The 19,793-nt window shown below is 43.1% G+C and overlaps 1 protein-coding gene across 4 annotated transcripts in view; it reads left to right on the top strand.

Moving 5' to 3' along the window:
- Positions 1-19,345, top strand: part of LOC147010381 (Friend leukemia integration 1 transcription factor-like) — a 24,911-nt gene extending 5,566 nt beyond the window's left edge. For 3 of the 4 annotated variants that reach the window (XM_085859700.1, XM_085859697.1, XM_085859698.1), the window contains 7 exons: positions 12,031-12,260; positions 15,054-15,208; positions 15,440-15,643; positions 15,810-15,875; positions 15,993-16,049; positions 16,368-16,415; positions 16,718-19,345. In XM_085859700.1, coding sequence (XP_085715826.1) covers positions 12,109-12,260; positions 15,054-15,208; positions 15,440-15,643; positions 15,810-15,875; positions 15,993-16,049; positions 16,368-16,415; positions 16,718-17,265 — 1,230 coding nt within the window. In that variant the 5' untranslated portion in view covers positions 12,031-12,108 and the 3' untranslated portion in view covers positions 17,266-19,345. Of the gene's footprint in view, positions 1-10,495; positions 11,894-12,030; positions 12,261-15,053; positions 15,209-15,439; positions 15,644-15,809; positions 15,876-15,992; positions 16,050-16,367; positions 16,416-16,717 lie in introns of those variants that run through there. The other variant, XM_085859699.1, reaches the window with a different exon arrangement.
- The last annotated feature ends 448 nt before the right edge of the window (positions 19,346-19,793 follow it).

The following is a 19,793-nucleotide window of genomic DNA, read 5'->3' as shown; positions in this document are numbered from 1 at the left end:
ACTTCATAAACTAGATCCTTCTTCTGGTAAAACTTAATAAACTACGTCCTTCTACTGGTAAAACTTCATAAACTAGATCCTTCTACTGGGAAAACTTCATACACTTGATCCTTCTACATGTAAAGCTTCATAAACTAGATCCTACCACTGGTCAAACTTCATAAACTAGATCCTTCAACATGTAAAGCTTCATAAACTAGATCCTACAACTGGTCAAACTTCATAAACTAGATCCTACCACTGGTCAAACTTCATAAACTAGATCCTTCTACTGATAAAGCTTCATAATCTAGATCCTTCCACAGGTAAAACTTCATACATTTGATCCTTCTACAAGTAAAGCTTCATAAACTAGATCCTTCCACTGATAAAACTTCATACACTTGATCTTTCAACATGTAAAGCTTCATAAACTAGATCCTACCACTGGTCAAACTTCATAAACTAGATAGTTCCACTGATAAAACTTCATACACTTGATCCTTCAACATGTAAAGCTTCATAAACTAGATCCTACCACTGGTCAAACTTCATAAACTAGATCCTTCCACTGGGAAAACTTCATACACTTGATCCTTCTACTAGTAAAGCTTCATAAACTAGATCCTACCACTGGTCAAACTTCATAAACTAGATCCTTCCACTGATAAAACTTCATACACTTGATCCTTCTACACGTAAAGCTTCATAAACTAGATCCTACCACTGGTCAAACTTCATAAACTAGATCCTTCTACTGGTAAAACTTCATAAACTAGATCCTTCTACTGGTAAAACTTCATAAACTAGATCCTTCTACTGGTAAAACTTCATAAACGAGATCCTTCCACTGGTAAAACTTAATAAACCCCATCCTTCTTCTGGTAAAACTTCATAAACTAGATCCTTCTACTGGTAAAACTTCATAAACTAGATCTTCTACTGGTAAAACTTCATAAACTAGATCCTTCCACTGGTCAAACTTCATAAACTAGATCCTTCCACTGGTAAAACTTCATAAACGAGACCCTTCTACTGGGAAAACTTCATAAACTAGATCCTTCTACTGGTAAAACTTTATAAACTAGATCCTTACACTGGTAAAACTTAATAAACTCCATCCTTCTTCTGGTAAAACTTAATAAACTAGATCCTTCCACTGGTAAAGCTTCATAAACTAGATCCTTCCACTGGTCAAACTTCATAAACTAGATCCTTCCACTGGGAAAACTTCATAAACTAGATCCTTCTACTGGTAAAACTTTATAAACTAGATCCTTACACTGGCAAAACTTCATAAACTCGATCCTTACACTGGAAAAAACTTCATAAACTAGATCCTTCCACTGGGAAAACTTCATAAACTAGATCCTTCTACTGGTAAAACTTTATAAACTAGATCCTTACACTGGTAAAACTTAATAAACTCCATCCTTCTTCTGGTAAAACTTAATAAACTAGATCCTTCCACTGGTAAAGCTTCATAAACTAGATCCTTCCACTGGTCAAACTTCATAAACTAGATCCTTCCACTGGGAAAACTTCATAAACTAGATCCTTCTACTGGTAAAACTTTATAAACTAGATCCTTACACTGGCAAAACTTCATAAACTCGATCCTTACACTGGAAAAACTTCATAAACTAGATCCTTCCACTGGGAAAACTTCATAAACTAGATCCTTCTACTGGTAAAACTTTATAAACTAGATCCTTACACTGGCAAAACTTCATAAACTCGATCCTTACACTGGCAAAACTTCATAAACTAGATCCTTACACTGGCAAAACTTCATAAACTAGATCATTCTAGATGGTCAAACTTCATAAGCGAGATCCTTCTACTGGTCAAACTTCATAAACTAGATCCTTCTACTGGTAAACCTTCATAAACTAGATCCTTCTACTGGTAAAACTTTATAAACTAGATCCTTACACTGGTAAAACTTCATCAACTAGATCCATCTACTGGTCAAACTTCATAAACTAGAGCCTTCTTCTGGTCAAACTTCATAAACTAGATCCTTACACTGGCAAAACTTCATAAACTAGATCCTTACACTGGCAAAACTTCATAAACTAGATCATTCTAGATGGTCAAACTTCATAAACGAGATCCTTCTACTGGTCAAACTTCATAAACTAGATCCTTCTACTGGTAAAACTTTATAAACTAGATCCTCCTGTTTATAGAGCTGTCTATCCTGGATCCTCCTGTTTGTAGAACTGTCTACACTAGATCCTCCTGTTTGTAGAACTGTCTATCCTGGATCCTCCTGTTTGTAGAACTGTCTACACTAGATCCTCCTGTTTGTAGAACAGTCTATCCTGGATCCTCCTGTTTGTAGCACTGTCTGCACTAGATGCTCCTGTTTGTAGAAGTCTATCCTGGATCCTCTTGTTTGTGGAGCTGTCTCACCTAGATCCCCCTGTTTGTAGAACAGTCTATCCTGGATCCTCCTTTTTGTAGCACTGTCTACACTAGATGCTCCTGTTTGTAGAACAGTCTATCCTGGATCCTCCTGTTTGTGGAGCTGTCTCACCTAGATCCCCCTGTTTGTAGAACAGTCTATCCTGGATCCTCCTTTTTGTAGCACTGTCTACACTAGATGCTCCTGTTTGTAGAACAGTCTATCCTGGATCCTCCTGTTTGTAGAACTGTCTATCCTGGATCCTCCTTTTTGTAGCACTGTCTACACTAGATGCTCCTGTTTGTAGAACAGTCTATCCTGGATCCTCCTGTTTGTGGAGCTGTCTCACCTAGATCCCCCTGTTTGTAGAACTGTCTATCATGGATCCTCCTTTTTGTAGCACTGTCTACACTAGATGCCCCTGTTTGTAGAACTGTCTATCCTGGATCCTCCTGTTTGTGGAGCTGTCTCACCTAGATCCCCCTGTTTGTAGAATTGTCTACACTAGATCCTCCTGTTCATCACATTCTTGATTAAACTGGAAACTTCCACTTGTAGGAAAGTAACAAAAGCATGAATGACGTCAATGTTCTGTCGTTGTTGTGTTGTGGTCTCCGGTGCATGTCGCCATCCCATAACCTCTTCCAATTCATTGATTTGATGAAACGGCTCCTGTTCATTCATTAAAATCTAGTGCTCTTGTATATTATTCCTCAACCAATATTATAACTGGTACAAGTTCTTTTCTTTATCTTTGATGACGAAGTCGCCGGTGGCGTTATGTTTTCAGGTTGTCCGTCCGTCCATCCGTACGTAGTCCGTCACTGATAATTTTCGCTGTTTACTCTACAACCGTTTGTCCGATTGACATGAAATTTGCATCGTAGATGCGTCTACTCATGCAGAATTTTTTTTAAATGATAATTACGATGTTAAAAGTCAAGTGGGATGGCAGCCATGTTGGAAAAACGGGAAAACTTTGGACTTCTACAGAAATAGATGCATAAGTGAGTTGAAAGAAACTTTTTACAGGTATGCTCACCTATCTATGAGGACATCAGTCAGAGGTCACATGGTTTGGCAGCTATGATTTTTGGAAGAATAAACATTTTATAATCCTCTTCTCGAGTAACGGCTTCACAGATCGAGGGGAAACTTCAGTTACATTTCCCCCAATCCTTGGGGATACCAGGGTGTTCACGAATAACTAATAGGTCACATGATCGAGCAGCCATATTGGTTTGAATGAAATTCTTATGAGATGTTTCTCTTGAACCACTTCATCAGTCGACGTGAAACGTCACAGTTATGACCTTGTAGACATGTGGAATGTATGTTTTAAATTTAATTCGAACTTGTTACAAGTATTATAATGATGTCGTAATGTGGGCAGAGGTCTATCCGGCAACGTCGGGATGTCGAAGGTTGTCGTTCTAGTTTCTGATGTTTCTCTCGTTTGACATTCTGTATAGTTCGTCGTTTTGATCCTCTGAGCTGAGTGAAGCCATTATGTGGTGTTGCAAGTCACTCTTCAGGTGTATATGAGAAGTTCAGTGTCAATGTCATTCATTTCATCGGATGAGTTTATAACCAGGATTAGCTATCTTTCAAGGGAGTGGATATACCCAGCTGATGCAAGGTTTTTTTTTTTTATCATGCGAGTGTCTGGGATCAATTTGCAACTCAAAGCAAAAACAAAAATGGACAAATAGATGCAAAAGTGAGTCGAAGTGTGAGCTCAAGAAGAGCCTGAGTGAGACCAATTTCCGAAGCACAGGGCACATCGTGGGAAGCCATGGGATGCGATCAGAACATGTTCACAAGAACAATGTCATGGAATATCCGGTACCCTCAGTAAATGCCATAATTCCACTACAAACAGACTGAATGCATTTACCAACGTTATCAATGTGAACACAGACTGGTCTCGAACAGGCAAATGCCATTTTCACACCATTTTCGATGCACCGACGGGTTCATGTACGGCTGGAAAACTAAACAATCGGGAGAGAATTAACCGATGGCAGCGGTTCAGACCGCCGGAGTAGGAGTAATGGTCTGGGGAATTTTCAGCAGGCATGGCTTGGAACCCTCTGAACCCATGTCGGCTGGTTGACGCCCATGGTGCATCTTTTGGGATCATAACTTCCCAGGTATAGACTTCCACGGTGCTCGTGTATCTACATTGTGGTTTGGTGTTTACAGGATGACAACTTCAACGTCCGTACGTGCCACTGAACTGGCTTGAGGAGCACATCACATCTATCCTGGTCATCATGGTGCCTCGATATTAATCCCATTGAGCATGTTTGAGATGCGTCGTGTTATTGTTTCATGGCTCATCCAAAATTAACGATTTTTTGACAGTTACTCAGCCGTCGTTGAGAAGTGGCACCAAATAATCAAAGGGTGTCACTTATGCCTCGGTGGAGTCGATGAAATGTTGATACAGACAATTAGGCCAAAAGTGTCGCATTCTCTAAACGTCATTGTTTGCCAGACTGTACAATAAACGACCAAGTCTCAAAACTACCCCATTCCCTGATGTCGGTCACTGCTACTGTGACTATAAATATAAATATTCAGCACGATTATTTGTGTTACTCAGCTTTGAACATTTTTCGCTTGCTGACTGAGCAACAAAATGATTCCGATCTACTGGCATTGTTTCCGGTTATTTCCCTCGTTGCTGACATGTTCTGACATCCCAGCTCTGCTTGCCTAGCGTTCAGTCAATCGCATCAAAAGTCCTGTTCCACGTCTCGATGGCCCGTCTCCTTTGGCCACACAAACAACGTTTTGCTAACGACGGTGTGTTCTCCTCATCCTCCTAACAGAGCTCTTACCCTCGAACACCATTGTGGTTCTCTCAATGACGATCCGGATGAAGAATCCGTGTACAACGTGATTTGCGGCTCTTGGTTCTTGAGATCTCGTTCCCAAAGACCTCTTTGAATTCAGGATATAAAGGCGACGTTCTCACAATGTTGTTTCAAAGGTGAGATCTTATTGTTCTGGACCAGATCTTGGCAAAAATACCCGTCTTTGCGATGCCTCACCTCGGCTTGTTCGGAGCAAAAATCTGGCCATCCATTGTGGATGCGACAAAAGAACAATATTCGAGTAATACAAGTGCGAGCCCTTCCACTGATATCAAAAAGTGGAGATTAAAAAAAAAAAAAACAACCTTAGAATAGACCACACGTCTAACCTGGCTTCAAAGCAGACAACATCTGGACAAACTCTACCATATGCCAAGTTTCTTGCTGGCAGCCATTCGGCTCTTTGTGAAAATGCCTTTGTAAACAATGTCTTCAAGTACAGCTCACTGCTATGTGCTGGAGACGCCGTGAATCATCTGGAATTTGGTGACAAGATGCAGTCCAAAGCTTTGAGCAATGTGAAGTATTTCGCATCTCTGAAGACTGAAGCATATATGTAGGGCAGTTCGCTCACTGACGAAGGGTGAGTACTGTGGTGTTGTTTCTGGAATCGGAAACTCTCCTCCAATGAAAATAGGACTCGAAGAATGAAGGAATGATAGATTCTGCCTTTCCAGAGTTAATATTACAATGGGAATGTGCAAGGAATACTCAAAAGCACAAGCCATTCATAGCTGAGTCATCGTTGCATGTTTTTTAATTTTTGAAAACATCATTATTTTTTTTTCTTGAAAAGAGGCCAAAATCCATGGAATAAGAGAGTCACAGATAAATGCACTGATAATGGAGCAGAGAAGAAAATGTGGACAAGGGGCACAGACAGTATGATGAGAAGCGATGGAAGTCGGCCTGCGAGCGGCACCCAAAGACGGGACAGCCAACCGGCAGACGAAATGCAGACAGCAAACTTGTACAGGTGGACAGAACGGGAAAAGTCAGTGAAAACAGAAAAAAATACTAAAACAGTTATTCGGTAGAGTGCATACCTCCGCCAAGCTGATTGGTTTATGTTTTGTATCCCACTGATAGGTTGGATCTGGATTCGGACCTGAACTAAACTCTAATCGGCTTGCTCTTGTCACCGATCCAACTCATTGTATGCCTGGTGTTGGCTTAATGGTTAGGGTGGTGGGCTTGGGATCCTAGAGTCTGAGGATCCTGAGTTTAAGCCCCACTCAGCTGTTCAATTAATACCAGGTGGGGTTGACTCTGCTTGGCATCCTTCTGACATCGGCAAAATGAGTGCCAGCTTGCTGGTATCCTGTGTCGGAGTGTCGACCCGTCCAGGATTGTGTCCAATAGCCAAGGAGACTGCTTAGGCAGCACCAACGTTCGGCACAGAGTATGGTCCCAATGGACGGATGGATAGTGAGTGAGCTGCCATAATGGAGAGTTCCATCGATTTCACTTTCACTTTTGCACGTTGTGCCATTCTTCCAATTCTTTGATTTCTATACTTCTTGGCATAAAACCATGGAAGATCCTTTGTAGTATTCAGAACAACCCTCAGCCTGAATTGAAGGTTCAGCATTTCGTGGTCCAAGATACCCTAAGCAATAATCCATGATCACTTTACATAGTTTGTACAGCATGGAAGATAGCTGTTGATGAGCTCAAGTACATCATTTCCAGAGATCTGACAGATGTTCCAAGGGATTGAGATCATGGGATTCATTGGTTTGGGAAGATGTGTGATGCCACTTTATATTCTCCAAACCTGCACAAGATGCGCCTGATGGAAGGTCACATACTCCTTTGTTTTCCGATTGTTCGCGTTGATAAGTTTTTCGCACAGGTGACTTCTTTCTGAAGTTCATAATTCGTAGTTACTGACTTTCCCACCTGGATTTCTGTCAATGCCAAATCCTCCCTTCTGGATTTGGTTATGACTAACTTCTACACCAATTCCTCGTGCTCTTTCTCTACTCCAATTGGTTCCTCCGATCATGTGCTTGTGAACGTCAACATCTCTCTAGCCATTCTCAGAGAACAGTCTCAGGGCCGACGACAGGCAGTTTACCCAGGCAAACTGGCAAGCAGCCATCTTTCTTCAGGACTGGTCTCCTTCTTCCACCGCTCCTGATATTAGTTCAGCCTGAGAATTCTTCCACAGAAACCTGCTCCTCTTATACACAGATCCATCCTATCTTATCTTCAGTTATCATGCCCATCCACAAACCTATGGTACACTTTTGTACACTATGATTTTGTCACTGAATCATGTTGTGAGGCAGTTGCCTTAAAGCAACTTCCATTCTCCTCCTGGAAGGCAAATATAACCAAAGGCAACCTCAGATCATTCCACACAGCCTACAACAAGTGTGTGTCTACTCTCAGGAGAGTTAGAAAACAACATCTGTCCAACCTCAATATTGAGCATTCAAACTTGTCCTCCTCCTCTAAAACCTGGTGGCACCTTGTTTTGTCTATCTCCAGAGAATGCTCCCCCCTCCATCTCATCTCCCTCTTCAAATGGCACCACAGTCAACTCCACCCATGAGAACGCCGAATGCCTCAATTCTGTGTTCTCTTCCAAATATTGCGTCCACAACCCCTCGCTCTCGATGCCCATGCTTCACTATCATACACATCTACTCCCGGACCCTGTGTCTTTTGCACCTGAGAAGGTGGAGAAGTTTCTGGCCACCTCTGACTGATTCTGCCACTGGACCCAGACGGCATCGGTTCATGTGTCCGGTAAACCTGCTCTGCTGTTTTTGCACTTCATCTTTCTGCCCTTTTCACCATAGCATTTGCCATAAGTACTATTCCATCTGCTTGGAAGTCAGCCAACATCACTACATTACATAAACTGGAACAACACTCGGCGGAGTGCATACCTCCTCCAGGCTGAAGAGTTTGTTTTCTATCCCACTGATAGGCCGGATCAGCATCCGGAGCTTAACCAAAATCTAATCAGCATGTTCTTGTCACCGACTCAACTCACCCATCAAGTTTTGTCAGAATCCATCCATAACCTTTTGAGATATTGTGCCACATATTGTTCTGACCCAATATCTCATTGGTGAAGAATCGCTTTAAAAATTCTGGTTTCCAGATCTTGATCTTAACCGAAATCGAAACAATTTGTCCTTGTGACACACCCAACATCTCCATCAAGTTTCGTCCAAATCTCTCTCTCCGAAAGGACCATACGGCAAGCCCTCCCATCTCCTTTCTTAACAACCCTCTCAAAGAAGTTCAGTCACAAACTTTTGGGTCTCACTATCAGCCATAATCTTAGGCAAACCACATTTCAAAGTTGGCCTCGAAAGTCACTGGGCATCCTTGTCGTGTGGAATCCTTCCCTGGCACACCTCAACTCCAATCCATCCACAAAGCTTTCATCCGCAGTTTCATGGAGTGCTGCTCTTCCCTGTGGGCTGGTGCCCCTGCCTCACACCATGCTCAGCTTGATGCTGAGCTGAGTCTATGAGCCTCTCACTTTGCCATTGTGGACAGGTTGGTGGTCTTTGTCTTCTTCCGCCTCCTTTCTCGTCTTGCACCCTTTGGTCTTTCCCCCACGAGGTTTCTTCATGGCGCACATGGTCCACCACCAAACCTCTTCTCATGAAACTCCCAAAATCCAGAATCACTGCTCACCTCCACTCATTTCTTCCTCTCTTCCAGTCTGTGGAACCAACTTCTATATTCTCTTCAATCTCATTCTTCCCTCCTGGTCTTCAAGAAAGCTGTTCACCACCCTCTGAGGTCATCCTCTATCCAAAACCATGATCTTTTCTTCACCCGTTAAACCACCACCAACCTTCCCCCAAATTTTGTTTCTGCATCCATCTTGTTCACCCCATGCATTCTCCCCTACCCCTCATCCTTACCCTCACATCCCTTGTCCTTCATTTATTTTGTCCCTCGGTCCTGTTGTTGGCATCTCCCCCATCTCTTTCTGCTGTTCCTTTTGTTATGTTGCGTCCTGATCCGTTTCATGTTCTAGCTCTTCCATGAGTCTTGACTACATATTTTTTAAATGCTCGATTGAAAATCGGTGTGTCTTGTGTGATGGTGAAAATGTAGCCACCGTACCATTTCAGGACCTGCAACACATCCGTTGACTCGATCCGTCATGATCTGCTGCTGCAACTGTTGTTCTTCCTGGAGGCGGTTCCTGCAAACATTATACTGTTATTGGATCACACAACAGACAGTCTTGGAGAGGTTGTTCCACTGACTGTTCTCAGGTCATCCAACACACTATCTTGATGGCCAGTACGTTGAAGGACAAGGCATTTGCACAGATACCCATTATCATGTCTCTTATGACATCACTGAGATGCTTCAACTGCTTTCCCACGACTGTTGAACGAGAGCCACAAACAACTTATGGGTACAGTTGGTTACTTGAAGTCACATGACCTCTTTTACTACGGACAAAAGAGTTTTCTATTTTTACTTAGCATTATAATTATTGTTGGCAAGGCAGGGCATCATGTCCTGTTTTTGTCTGTGCATCGGCTCACTTTTATTTGTAGATCGATAGTAGGAGAGTCAGATACCCCTATTCTGTATGCGGTTCTTTGCACGCAGTCTTGACTACTTTTGCTTTTGTTTCATATTATTCCAATTGTTGCTCAGCAACAAGTTTAACATTTTGGGGATTTTTAAAGAACAACTCAGAACTAAGTTTCCCATTTTTTTTCCGCCCAAGTCGAGTTTATGGTCAGATTTTGCATCGAGTTGTCGGACTCAACAGATGGCAACAAATGTACCAGGTTTACAGTTCGTCGGGTGTAGTTACTCAAGTCAGTGCTTGGAAGTGTTGAAGCTTTAAAATTACTTTGGGGAAAACAATCCTGGAAGGTAGGAACCGGTGGTGTAAACACTCGAGGAATCGAGTTAAACTGTCGGTAATGGACGAGGGGTCGTGCGAGTCTGGAGAGAAGTTCGATTGAAAAGGAAGTTGAACTCCGGGACAGGCAAGTTGGAATATATGAGTGCTGGCATGAATTCCAGGCCTTGATGGGCCTAATGGCCTCCTCTTACGTTGTTGTTCCTTGTGTGTGATTTCCGTGTGTGTGTGTGTGTGTGTGTGTGTGTGTGTGTGTGTGTGTGTGTGTGCGTGTGCGTGTGCGTGTGTCTGGTCACGGGTGGGGGTTGAGAGCAGGGCTGGGTAGGGAGGGGACTCAGTAGAGTTGTAGAGAAAGCAAGCAGAAGGAAGTGAAAGATGTGTTATCGTTTGTTGCAGATGCTTCCGCACGCGAAAGAGCATTTGAGGGACATTTGATCGATTTTATGCCTCGTTCTGTATCTATTATTTAGTTAGTTATCCTTTATAATTTCCATTTCTTTCCTTCTGTTTGCTTCTGCTGCATGTTTCCTTGCTAGTTTATCCCAGAGTTGGTTTGTTTTATGCCCGACAAGCAAATTCACTCGAGTGGTGTTAACATTGGAGAACCGAAGGAAGAAAAGCAAACATGGACAGAAATTATGGATCTGTCCAAAGCACAAAGCGCTGTTGCGTATTGTTAGAAATGTACCACAATGAGATGCACAGGTAAGTTCAGTTACCTGAACGCCCCCTTTTTGAAGGACAGCGTGACTTACAGTGTTATTTTGTGTGCAAACGGCACCAAGATGGCAGTTCACGGTGGGATGGAAATCGTGAAATTGAGTACCGCCGTTGAACGGCTCAAAGGTTAGCACGACACTTTGTCGACTTATGATATTTATGACCCAAAAAGATCTTCCATCAAGGTACCGCCGCAATTCATTTCACATTTCGCTTCATGGTCTTCCGTTGCTCAACACCTCCGATGGAACTGTAAACTGCAATTCCTTATTCTCAATTTATTTTCTCATCGCAGTACTGGGACATGCTGAAACGCTCTCCTCTAATTGGGGGAAAAGTCCTCATTCACACTTTATTGAACTATCCTGATGAGATCGAGTAACGTCAAGAGCACACAGCTGGAGATGATAACTAAGCGAGAAATGGTTAAACAGGAACATCCGAAGGTACCCCAACACAGTCAAGTGTGCCCTCCGCACCACCATCGCCCGACTCCTTGGGTATCCACCGTGGGATAAAGACGTATGAATGAAGACAACACCCGAATGGTCATGCAAAGAGGAAGTTATTATTTCTCAATTACAATTATTGTATTTGTTCCTTCTTTTTAACTGGTATCGGTATTATTTACTTGTATAACTGAAAAACAAGCCATCTCCTCTGCCTTCCCTGCCTCTCACCACTGAGGTTTTACTTCAAACCTCAGCAACAAAGTTGGATTCTAGTATTTCTTATCATGCCTGAACACCCGCCCCCATTGGAGCTGCGATTGTATAAGGAACTGCAGCTGGGAGCCGTGGCCCAAATTTTGACTTCAATATGCTGGACCTTTCTCACTCAAGCCCTTCCTCTCCCCTCCGACCCTCCACCTCTCCCGCCATTTTCATTCTGTAATCTTTATCTCGAGTTGGCATTGGACTAGTAAAATGTTTTTTTTTTTTTAAAAACTTCAAGCAAATGTGATGCAGCTCTGGATGAAAAGGTTCAAGGAATCATCCAGTTGGTGAAAGAAATTGAGAAGCAAACGTTTAAGCTCGTGTATGTGTAACAGATATATACATGTGTTTGTGTTGTGGAAGAATGGTAGGAAGTGAAAAAGTTGAACAGCTTTCTTGCTATCTCCCTCTCCCCCTATAAGCTATTGTGTGCTGCCTTTCCTGCCTCCTTGCCTACAGGAAGGCGAGGGTGCGGCACGTGGACCTGCGCCTTTGTTTGACGTTTCCACAACCGCCCTCCAGCCTCCGGCCGCCGACATGGCCGACTCCGTTCCAGCATCCGAGTTCTCGATGGGAAATAGGCCACCGCAAAGCCTGCCATCTGAGGCCTGGGTGGGAGAGGCGGGTGGACGACCTCCTCCGGTGGAAGTGAAGAGGGAGTTTGATCAGTTTAACGGGGCTGCGGCAAGGTGAGGGTGCGGCTGTCTGGGTTGTGACAAGCCATCACGGATTAAGGGCACAGAGACCACATGATGACCATTCAATTGCATACATGTCAAGGGGGCATGATGGCAAGGTCTTTAACGTCAAAGAACATCGTCGACCAATCTCTCTGTAGGAACAAGACTAATGCCACCATCCAGCAATAAATAGCATTCACCTGTTAACGAGCGATATTTAATTATAACAGAATATGAAGTTGAATAAATGTGTGCCATTGAATAAAAATGTACCAACGTTGAGCTGTGGAGTAGACCGAGAATGTAACATCATCACATGGCATCAAAAGGTCTTTTTCATCACCCAAAATGGGCCACCGAAAATGGGATCTCAAATCTTTATGGAGTACACACTCGACCACCGTGTGAAGGAAAGAAACCCTGAGTCACTGCAGAAAACACAGAAGAAAGGAGACAATTCTGTTGAATAACGTTTCCTTCTCACGACAGTCAGGTGTCCCGAAGAGGTCCAAGGAATGGAAAGACCTCCATACATTGATAGTAATTGTAACTTAGCTTTTCCTTTGTCAGACAAAAGTTTTGCCAAACTCTTTGCTTATCCCGAATAAGCGCAAATTATGTGGAAAACAATGTCCGAGGTGCAGATTTAGCAAAAGGTGGCAAAATCTCTTTTTGCACCTGACATTTATCATTTCCTTGATTTCCCATTTGATGAGAGTGTCATCTATTGTTCACACAAATTGTGTTGTTCAAAGTATTTTGATGATCCAGCGACGGGTCCGGTGTAATTTGATTGTTACTCCGGCACGCGAAGCCAAAAGGCGGGGTTAAGCAGTTGGTTCACATTGTGGACACACGGGCAGAGAGACAAACGTCAGTTTATGATTGAGGAACAACTTGAGTTCAACAACAAATCGGAACATGAATCAGAAAACGATACTGTCGTTCAGAAGCACTTTGTCTGAATTTGTCTCGATCGCAGGTGCGCAGAGAGGAGTGAGATAACATTTTTTTACTCTGTCTGCCTGTCCGGCAGTCAAACAAAATTTTAAATCATTCCAAATAGGAAATTTAGTATTTTTTGGGGGACGTCTTAAAGAACACAAACAACAGGCGTGAAGAACTAATGTAACGTGTTAAAGAAGGCGGTGTGTAAGACGCTGCATCAACAGCGGTAAACCGTCAGAATTGTTTTTTCTACAACCTTTAAAATCTCAATTTTATTTCCATTTACTTATCTACTTGAACACTGCACAACACAAATCGCCTTTTTGGCATTTTCAAAAACCTTCCGTTCAGCAGTACTTGGACAAAATATTACCGCATTTTACGTCCTCACGACCAATCAAATTTTCCGCTCACAGACCCCGCCCGTGTCCCTGTTTCTCAAGACTGCGTGGGGTAATGTGTTCTATGAACCCTCAAGTTGCAAATTAATTTTCGCACGCAGCGGCGTTCGCCATGATCAATGAGAGTCGAGAGGCTAACTACCGATCAAGTGTTTAAACCCGTCCCAGGTTAACAAAGGTTCAGTTGCTCACTCGCACTGAAGCTCTTCATCTTAAAACTCTGGTGGAACTAACTTTCCCCCATTAAAGGGGCAAAGGAAACTCCCACCATTCATACATGCTGTCGAATGATGTTTATGGCCTATTATCTGGCCATTTTCAAATGTGAACACTTGATCAACGATGGTTCACTTTTAAACAAGTCTTAGAATTCCCAGTTTCATCAACAGTTCTCACGTCGTGACATTAGTTGGATGAGAGAAGTTTCAGAACAGTTTATCCGCGCATTCCATCGACCTCTGGAGGAAAAAACAAAGGCTAACTACCCCCAACGTTCTCGACGCATAAGATCCAGTTGTCAAGAGGCCATCCATTTATTGTGTACAGACTGGTGGGTGTACTTGAGAAAATAAAAAAATTCAGTGAAGGAAGGGAAGGGTGAAAGATAGAAGAGAAAAAGGGAGGGCAGGTGAGGGTGAAGGGGATTTTTTTTTTTTTTTTTAAAGGTGAAGAGGAAATGGAAGGGTCATGCTTGGAACACTTTGGGGAAAGGTGGAGGAAGGTGGTCAAATACTTTGCCCTATATACCTAATAAATGGATGGCCTCTAACAGGATTTCCAGTGTACTATGTAGAACAAATTGACCAATTACAGAACAGTTACCTTGTCTACCAACATCAACAAATGACCAGCAGCGTCGAAGAGTCGCAAGAACATAAAAAAAATTACTTCCCACGGCTGAGGATCACAACAACAATAACATATGACCTGTCATGTCTGAGAATCACAACAACAACATGTGACCTACCATGTATGAGAATTACGACAACATTAACACATGACCTCTCACGTCGGAGGTGCAGTTTTTTTTTGTTGAGGGTTAAAACTGATGACGAGCCTCAAAGTTGCAGGATAGAGAACCGTACTGGTACGTACCGAAGTACCGAAGCTGGCACCATCAAGAAAAGAAAAAAAAAGCAGTAGAAAATAGTTTTTTTTGGCCAGAACCGCTTGAAATCGCCGAATCCCTGGCGTGTCGCGATTGAGATTTGCTCTCGTTATTAATTCCACAAAATATATCTTGAAGTTACGATTTCATAGCATTCCTACAGCTCACAGCTCATTCCTACCATCACGAGATAGATGTGCTTATGACACCAAGGTCTAGGTTACAAGTATCCCTAAAAGCACAACCGAAGCCTTCTCGTCGAGGTTGATTGTCCAGTCGACTGTGAAGGTAAGCGAAAACAATCCAAACTTTACCTGATTGTCCACACCGCATTCTTGCCCACAGAGTGTCTCCAAATGATCGCATTGCACATAAAGGAAACAATATGGCCACCGTTGCAGATCCTGTCGCATCCGAGGCCTACACCTTTCCTGATGATAAAAGTTCTTCACCACCGCCAAATATGACCACCAATGAGAAGAGGGTTATTGTACCAGCAGGTAATTGAAAAACAGAATTTTTTATTTATTTAAATGTGACGTATGACGTGTACAAACACCTGCAAATGTATTCCCAAAGTAACAAGCAATATCAGGAAATGTGTCAGGCCTATACTGAATTTCAACCGACAACAGAGGCTGTTTCATGAGAAACAAATTAGCAAGAAGTCCTTTGGGCTTTCCCGCAGTATTAATCTGGTATTTGACCTAATTCCATCCCATTACCTTTAGATCCAGCCTTGTGGACCTGCGAGCACGTAAGCCAATGGCTTGGCTGGGCCATGAGGGAGTTCTCTCTCCCGGGCCTACAGCCCAGCACGTTTCGCGGAATAGCTGGGCCTCAACTGTTGCGCCTTGGGAAAGAGGGGATGGAACAACTGACGTCGTCCTACAACACAAGCATCCTGTTTGCACACTTGAACTACCTCAGAGAGGGTAATTGTGGGATAAATTGGGTAGGGAAGGAAATGGGCAGCAGGGCAGTGTAAAATGAATCGTCAAACTCGTTGTGATCACCACGGGCGAGAAGTGAGATCGAGTGAAGTAGTTCATCCTTGCCTTGTAAAGTCCTCCACAGACGATGGCTACCCGTGTCTTGCAGGCAGTTTGGCTTACCCTCCTGTGCCAGGTTACAGCGAACCGTCAGCACAAAACGGAACAAAACAAGGTAAGATAATAATTTGGGATGGACGACAGACTCGGCCACACGTTTGATTATTCGTTCTCTTCCTTCAAAGTGTCACTTCAAAATTATTTCATTGCTTTGTATGCTCTGCACCCATAGGTGGTGAGAACTGCTCACCTGGGCAAGACATTGAAGAGACTCACAGGATGCAGCCAGGTAAGTTGATGTCATTGTCTCTATCTGTGGATTTGTCCGAAAAATAATATCCTTGCCATTTATCTGCATTACTGATCAAACTGTCCATCTACTTGCTTCCTTTCTGGGTTGTTGACTTAAAAATGCTTTGGTACTAAAAGTCAAGTGACTCAGTGACTGGTCATGTGACCTGAAACGGAAATATTCATGATGACGACAACACAAACATGCTAGATAACGATATTGATTTTGACAATCTGACTGCACATGATACTAACTACTGAGCTTACTGTTTGCATGTCTGTCCATCTGTCTACGTTGACTGCGTCACATTTCCAGACCCATACCAAGTACTTGGTCCAACGAGCAGCCGTCTGGCTAACCCCGGTAAGGAAGCTGCCTGCCCGTGAAGTGGAATGATGTGTAATGATTGTTGGAGGGAGGAGAACAACTGAACGAGTGTGATGGACAATAGCCGTAAATGAAAGCCAATTAGAGGAGACGTTTGGAAATTAGACAATCAGTTTGAATGGGCATCCATAGAGTCAGGTGAAAGGTGAGATCAGATGCACCTGTGTGTTTGGATGAAATATTTGATGAGGACGAAGCCTTGAGTTTGGTTCAAAATCTTATCTGGATTTTGGCTCAAAGCTTGGACAATTCAATAACGCTTTCTGTTGTGGCTGCAGGAAGTGGACAAATTCAACTGTGGCAGTTCTTGCTGGAGCTGTTGTCGGATAGCGGTAATGCGTCTTGCATCACCTGGGAGGGAACAAATGGAGAGTTCAAAATGACCGACCCGGACGAAGTGGCAAGGCGTTGGGGAGAGCGAAAGAGCAAACCGAACATGAACTACGATAAGCTCAGCCGGGCCCTCCGTTACTACTACGACAAGAACATCATGACCAAGGTTCATGGGAAGCGTTATGCGTACAAGTTCGACTTCCATGGAATCGCGCAAGCCATGCAACCTCATCCTCCAGACGCTGCAGCGGCGCTCAAGTACCAGGTCGAGATGCCCTACGGGCAAGTCTTAACCGGGTCTGGTGTAAAGGGAGGGTTTGTGGGGATGGTTCCTGAAGTCATCGCGACAATGTCTTCCAGAGGTGGCAGCCTATTCACTTCCGCGTCAGGACAGTTCTGGGGTGGACAACAGCCACCCGTTGTGGCATATCCTGGTCAGAATACTGCACGTTCCCCAAGCCATGTGGTGAGCAACGTTGGGACTTATTACTGATGGCTCTTGGTTTACACCTCCATGTTTTAGGTTCTATACCACGGCCTTCATCATGGATGCTGGAATCTGTGAGATGTTTACACCTCCCCACCATTGACAACTTTTTCTGTATATTCTGTTTAATGGTGGAAACCGGTTACACTTATTCTTACAAAAGGACTTGTTTCATCAACAGGAAAGATTGGCATTTGTCCCAATTGAGTGTCCAAACCACGTAAGGGGAACCAATCAGGTCAACTGTCCATGATACCGTATGCGGTTCCACGTGCGTTTGAATTCATGTCTGGCGACTGTTAATACGGGTTCCCTATCCATCTGCAAAGATAAACGATCTCTCTCCAGATGTGTCCTTTTGGGCCGATACAGTGTACGGATACCTCTGCGGCATGATAGTACTTCACTGACGTAGTCAGTATTCATAAAAAGATCAACTTGATCACAGTTATTACCGGTACAAAGACAATTAGCTTGTCCATCGATCATCGTACTCTTCACAAGCTTGTCGTTCACAATCACCACCACTTCATCCACACCAGAAACGAATCCCCACAGGACCACCACGGAAAAGGACCACCACTGAAAAAGAGAGGAGCAAATGGCTAAGTGGTTTGCAAGAGTTATCACCAGGAGTATATAGCCCAAGAGCCAACGGATTGTGCGATGAGAAGTTACGACATCATGGCGGGATTAGTTTTCCGCAACTGGAACATGGGAATCCAAGATGGACTCGTCACAAACCATCCTCCTTCACATGAAATTCTCGGGACTGAAAACAGAACAACCAAAGCATTTGAGGTGGGAGGACATTGTGTTAAAAGTGAGTAATATTCCTGATGCCGAGTTTGTTTGAACCTTTTTTGATACTTATCTTCTTTGTTTGACTTGGTTTTTTTTTAATTTAAGAGCTCACAGGAACATTTCCAAAGTGTTTGAACTCAACCAAAGCACGAACTGTCAACAAGTTTTCATCCCAGGCCCGAGGAGATAGTGCTAGACCCTTACTGATCAAACTACCAATGCGAGACCCTTCCTTCCTGGTCGAGTCATACACTTCTTGGATCACAATCACAAACCACCGAGATTGGTCATCGTGTCGGTCTTGCACTGGATTGCAGTAGATGGCAGATCGTGCTGAACCTTTCCAGGGATTCAGCATTGAGCACATCTAACGAGGGCGGAAAACTGGCTCGAGCGTTTAAACAGCGACGGCACGGATTGATATTGTGATGGACTTTACTTATTTTTAAACATGTGAAGGTGTTTTGTGATATCGGAACAATCTATGTTGTTGGAAAACGCTGTGCGTTTAGTGTGTGTGTGTGTGTGTGTGTGTGTGTGTGTGTGTGTGTGTGTGTGTGTGTGTGACCTGTGTATGTGTCCATGCATATGTGTGTGCATGTATTCCTTTGCCAATGACTTGTTATGGGGCAGCTGGGAGAGTTCTGCTCCTTTGCGTAATCTTTTTTCAGACACATCTAAGTTATGGGTTTTTTTCCGACGTTGAGAACAAAAGACAAAAAAAGAAAGTGTCTAGTTGCACTTGGTGAAACGTTACAGGTTCACCGGATGGCGCGAAGGTGGTATGGTAAGCACAGGTAGGCAGAGTGACCTTTCAGTTTCACCACTACAAGCGATCAGGCGTTGGTATCACGATGCGTTTCACTACAAATCTATACATCATTGGTGGAACAAAATGCATCGTACCAGACCAAAATATGACAAGGACACAGTCTCAATGTTCGACGAATGATTGGAGGGGAATTCAAGAATATGAATGATGTCGTACAGCCTGGAGACAAGGTGTGAACAACAACACAAAGTGGGGATTGTAAGGCTTGTAAACAGGTAAACCTACCGTATGTGATTACCTACCAATGCTCTTAAAACATTTTTGAAAAATATTATTGGAAAAGAAAATGTAAGCCATGTGCTGAAATCCAGATTTATTTAAAAAAAAATAAATTGCGAATACAATCCCAACCCATAATATTTGAGTATAGGCATGTAAGTAAACCAAGAGGGTGTAATGGAGACTATGATGTCATGAATGAACCGAATAAACTTCATTTTACATTGGTCAGATTGTCCCATACCAAAGAAAACTGATATCACCATTGTTATTTCACGTGCTCGCATATGACGTCACAATCGGTGCTTCCATTGTCAACAAGCAGCCAATCAAAACAAGGTGCGTTTCAGCCTAAAACCATAATCGATTCTCAGAAGTTTGTTATCGATGCCGTTTCCTTTAGAAATAAATAATAAACCACGACTGTGACCGCAGATCACCGTTTAAGTCTATTTTCAGCTTTGGCCACGTATGATGTCATCACCACTCATTCATACGCGATTTTTTTTCCTTCTCATTAACAGTCATGGAAGCTGGAGATGAGAGGCTTGAAAAATGAAAAATAAAAATCAATCGATTCAATTAATATATTGATGGAACAATGCTGCAATTTGCACCCCATTACCTGTCCAAACGTTCTCTCCACAAATAACTGTTACTGTAAGTGAACCCATGTCAT

Source organism: Eptatretus burgeri, chromosome 16 (assembly GCF_056783735.1).
Source record: "Eptatretus burgeri isolate ZD-2024b chromosome 16, Ebu_testis_v1, whole genome shotgun sequence".
Taxonomy (NCBI): domain Eukaryota; kingdom Metazoa; phylum Chordata; class Myxini; order Myxiniformes; family Myxinidae; genus Eptatretus; species Eptatretus burgeri.
Note: the sequence above shows the minus strand (reverse complement) of the source record. Positions and strands in the feature narration are given on the sequence as shown.